The sequence below is a fragment of the Polypterus senegalus genome, chromosome 2 (assembly GCF_016835505.1).
Source record: "Polypterus senegalus isolate Bchr_013 chromosome 2, ASM1683550v1, whole genome shotgun sequence".
Classification (NCBI taxonomy): Eukaryota; Metazoa; Chordata; class Cladistia; order Polypteriformes; family Polypteridae; genus Polypterus; species Polypterus senegalus.
In genome coordinates, this window is record NC_053155.1 from 16,755,369 (window position 1) to 16,760,373 (window position 5,005).

At 40.7% G+C, this 5,005-nt stretch overlaps 1 protein-coding gene and 1 non-coding gene across 2 annotated transcripts; both read right to left on the bottom strand.

The window, feature by feature from the left end:
* Positions 1-552: 552 nt before the first annotated feature.
* Positions 553-1,506, bottom strand: LOC120524271 (olfactory receptor 1468-like). Its single transcript, XM_039746128.1, has one exon. The coding sequence runs from the start codon at positions 1,504-1,506 to the stop codon at positions 553-555; it is 954 nt and encodes a 317-aa protein (XP_039602062.1).
* A 2,791-nt stretch (positions 1,507-4,297) lies between these two features.
* LOC120524721 lies at positions 4,298-4,457 on the bottom strand. The gene has a single exon (XR_005632839.1). It is a non-coding gene; the product is annotated as a U1 spliceosomal RNA (small nuclear RNA).
* Between the last annotated feature and the right edge of the window lie 548 nt (positions 4,458-5,005).

Here is a 5,005-nt window from a genome sequence, read left to right on the forward strand (position 1 = left end):
TTTAAGAAGCGATTTAAGGTGGGACGGATCTACGAGTTTTATCGTAGGCTCTGGTAATTCTAGTGTTAAGGATGAATCACATACTCGAGAACAACAGTAGAAATTGTGTGTATTTAAAACTGAAGCCAGGAAGAACTTCTTTGTGTTTTGGGAATACAGAAGAAACTACCAAGGCATTTAGTTGAAGCAGAAACCTTAACAACCTTGAAGAATAATCAGAATAACACATCAGGACATCTTAGCTATTAGCTAAAGAAACTGGCTTCATGGACTGAATGGTCTCCTCTCATTTGTCAAATTTCCTTTGTTCTATGTTCTTAACGTAGAAATTTAAATGTTAATACAATTTTATTTCCAATTCGAAATAAATTCATCAAAATAGTAAACATTTTTAAAATAACAGAAACATATCAGACTGTTAATACCTTGTAAAAATCAAAGTTTATCTATTTTTATTTTGAAAATGTACAAGATTTTCTTAAGACAAAAACATGCTAGACATCTCCTCGTGATAAAAATTGTTATTTAATATCCAAGAGTATATTCTGCTGGTTAGCTCTGTTTCTCTGAAAGAGTGTTGTGCTTCTTTGTGAAGAGCCTTTGGATGTTGCTTTTTATCTCTTTGTTCCTGAAGCTGTAAATGAGAGGGTTCATCATGGGGGGAACCATATTTCCTACAATGACCATTGTATTATACGATTCTGTGGACAGCTTTACTCCTGCTCCCGGCAATACATAGGATAGCATGAGTGGGATATAAAACAGCCCGACCACAAGCAGGTGGGTAAGACACGTACTGAAAACCTTCCTCTTCCCCTCGACAGAAGAAATTTTCAGGGCTGCCAAAGCAATCCTACTATAGGAAAAGAGAATCAGTAGCAGTGGGAAGACCCCAGTTATTAGACAGCCAGCTGACAAATACATCAAGTATTTGGGGTCTTCATTACAAGCAACATCAACCATGGTAGCATAATCACAGAAACAATATTTTAGAATGTTTGAGTGACAGAAGGAAAGCTCTGCAGTAAAAAATATATAAGGCAATATAGAAATGATGCCAAAAATATTTAAAGCTATGACACCAGTCCAGACAGTTTTATTTGTAATGACTGATGGGTATCTCAAAGGATAAACGACAGCTATATAACGATCAAGTGCCATAAACAGCAAAAGTAGGGATTCCATCTCCTCCACGTGGAAAACCACAAACATCTGCAGCACGCAGGCTCCAAACGGCACCACTGAGGAGTCCAACTGCAGAACAGACAGCATTTTTGGAATGAGGACGCTGCTGTTTGCCAGATCTATCACTGCTAAGGTGCCAATGTATAGATACATCGGAGCATGGAGCTGGCTGTTCATTATAATGACCGCAATTACCAGTAAGTTTCCAAACAGGGACAGCAAGTAGATTAAAGCGAGTATGGAGATTGTTGCACTCTTCTGGTCAGCATTAATCACACAGTGCAATACAAATTCGGTCACAGCTATTGTGGAGTTGGTCATTCTTGGCAAGTTAACTGCAAGGATACAAATGAAACATTGGGTTATTTCTTCTAAAATGTAAAACACATTTTGTGATTATTTGCAAATTGTGTTGAATTACCAATTACATAAATTCTATTAGGAATCCTCATTTACTTAGATTAACATGCAGAGTCATAAACAAATGTTTTTAATAGGCAGGGCTGCAATCCCTGCCACAAAAAAGATTAAAATAACTCAATAATGTTGCAAATTTATTAATAACATAATAATGTTCTAAAACTGCTTAACACATTGTCTGCTGAAGTGAAAATAATTATATTTTTTCCTGATGCCAGGGTAAAATCAGTGTTTTTTACATGCACTAATTAAATTCAACATGTTATTGAGCAAAATTCATAATAAAAAGTGTGAAAAATCTTTAAGCATGTCAGCTGCGCGATAACTTAGCTGGGTCTAGCAAGTTAGATCTTGCACAATTAAGGGTCACAGTTTCCATTTGAACTTTGAAGTGGTGAGATGCTAATTGCTCAGAAATATTCAGATGGTGTGGTTCTGCATATGTAAAGCAATTTTGTGAAAAATAAATGTGATCCAACCAACGTCAAAAGACTAACTGAAAAGTAAAATATTCTGTTGTGTGACACCACGCTGATTTTTTACTCTTATTTCAGATGCCCACAACCCAGCAACTGGTGTTGAACAAGCCAGTGTGGTCTTAGTGTCGGTCCTAAGCCTGAGTAAATTGGGCATTGTTGTATTAGGAAGGGCATCCAGCATAAAACCTGTACCAAATGAAACATGCGGATGAGAAACAGAATGTCCATATTGGATCAGTCGAGGCCCGGGTTACCAACAATTGCCACTGATACTGCTGTCCAGCAGGGCATTGCTGAAAACTATGCTACTGCTGGGCTGAAAAGGCAGAGAACAAAAAGGGGAAAGCAGGGGCAAAGACAATGATGGAGGAGAAAAGGAAAGAGTGTGGAGTTCAGAGTCTAAACTTTGAATGTTGGCACTATGACTGGTAAAGGAAAAGAGCTGGCCAATATGATATGGCAGAAAAACGTTGATGTACTGTGTGTACAGGAGACCAAGTGGAAAGGAAGTAATGCATCAGAGACGGTGGGCAAACCGTTCTCCCATGACGTGGACGGGAAGAGAAAGGGGGTAGGAGTAATTGTGAAAGAAGAACCTGTTAGGTGTGTTTGGAGGTGAAGAGAATGTCTGACTGAGCAGATGAGCATAAAGTTGTAAATCAAAGAAGTAATGTTAAATATAATCAGCGCAGAAGTTCCATAATGGGTTTTAAAATGAAGGAGAAGGAAGATTTCTGGAGTAACTCATGGTGGAGAGTATACCAATGAAGAAAGAGTGGTGATCAGAGTGGACCTTAATAGATATGCTGGCGAAAGGGGAAAAGGATGATGAGTAGGTAATAGCCAAGTATCGTGTTAAGGAGAGAAATTTTAGAGGGCAAATGGTGGTTGGCATGGCAAAAAGGATGGAAATGATGGTGATGAAAACATATTTCAAGAAGAAGGAGGAACACAGGGTGACACATAACAGTGAAGGAAGGTGCACACAGGTGTATGTCCTATGTAGAAGATGCAGTGTGAAAGTGATCAGAGACTGTAAGGTGGTGTCAGGGGATAATGAAACTAGACAGCATTGATTGGTGGTATGCAGGATGAAATTTGAGATGAAAATGAGCAAGAGAGTGAGAATGGAACCAAGGCTCAGGTGGTGGAAGCTGAAAGAGGAAGACTATTATGTGAAATTCAGAGAGGAAGTGAGACAGGTGCTGGGTGGATGTGAAGAGAGGATAGATGATTGGAACACCACAGCTGAAGTAGTAAGGGAGAGAACTGGTAAGGTGCTTGGTGTGATATCTGGACAAAAAAAGGAAGACAAAGATACTTGGTGGTGGAATGAGGAAATACAGGACAGCATAAAGAGGAAGAAGTTATTGAAAATGAATTGGGAAATCAGAGAGATGACGAAAGCAGACAGGTATACAAAGAGATACAAGGCGAAAAGAAAGGTGGTGAAGGCTGAAGAAAAGGCATGCTGTATGTCACATTATATGAGAAGCTTCACACAAAGCCGAGATAAGTACTTGTACCTATTGGCTAGGCAGATGGACTGAGCAGGTAACGACATGCTGTAGGTCAGGGTGATAAATGATGCAAATGGAAATTTGCTGACAAGCAGAGAGAGTGTGTTGAAAAGGTGGGGGTAGGAGTAGGGTGTAGGAGTACTTTGAAGAACATATTAATATAGAAAATAAGAGAAAGTGTAGGTTGGATGAAGTGGAGATTGTAAATCACGAAGTAGCAGGGATCAGCAATGATGAAGTGAGGGAAGCTATGAAGAGGATGAAATGTGGAAAAGCAATTGGCAACGATGATATACCAGTGGAGGCATGGAGATGCTTAGATGACATTGCTGTGTAGTTTCTAGCTAGATTGTTTAATAAAACCTTTAGTGAGAATATATCTGAGGAGTGGAGAAGAAGTATATCGTACCAATTTTCAAGAATAATGAAGATGTGCAGAGCTGCATTAACTAAAGAGGTATAGTTTGATCAGCCACACCATGAAAATATGGGAAAGAGTGATGGATGCTAGGCTGAGAGGAGAGAGGTTGATTTGTGAGCAGCAATATGGTTTCATGCTCTTTCCTGTTTGCAGTTGTGATGGACAGGTTGAGAGATGAGGTCAGACAGGAGCTTCCATGGACTATGATATTCACAGGTGAAACTGTTATCTGTAGTGAGAGTAGACAGCAGGTAGAGTACATGTGCGTGAATTAGAGGGAATGTGGTGGAAATGTCCCCAACTACCACAAGTAGTCGAGTTTCCCGCATTTGGGAAAATCGCAGGGGTCAGCACACCAAGAGTGTAAAGGATGACCCTAGCCCTGGGAGAACCACCTTGGTGATCATTGTATCTCCTATGCCAGGTAAGAGAGATTCACAGTCAGAGCAGCTGATGGAGTTGTCCTTATGGATGACACTGCAGTTGTGACCCGATGGGCTGGCTATTTTGAGTAGCTGTTTAAAGCTGATCCTCTTGCTAGGACGTTGGATATCTCTAGGTCCACAGTTCTTGAGACTGGTCCTCCAATTAGCTGTGAACTACTCAATCTCACTAAGATTGCACAGGTGGTGAACCAGCTCAGGGTAGGGAAGGCTGTCCTCCTGGCATTGCAAGCAATCTTTTCTTCTATTTTGGAGACTGGCATCATCCCAACTGACTGGAAAATGGGACTTGCCGTCCCTGTCTGGAAAGGGAAGGGTGATCACCTGGATTGCTGCAATTACAGGGGGATAACACTGCTCTTGGTGCCGGGTAAGGTCCTTGCTAGGATCATCCTCAATAGGATCTGTGATCACTTGCTCATCTACCAGCGACCAGAGCAGACTGGTTTTATGCCTAAGAAGTCTACCATCAACTACGCCCTGGTGCTGAAGGTTCTCATGGAGCACAAACGCGAATATCAGCAGAGTTTCTTTGCA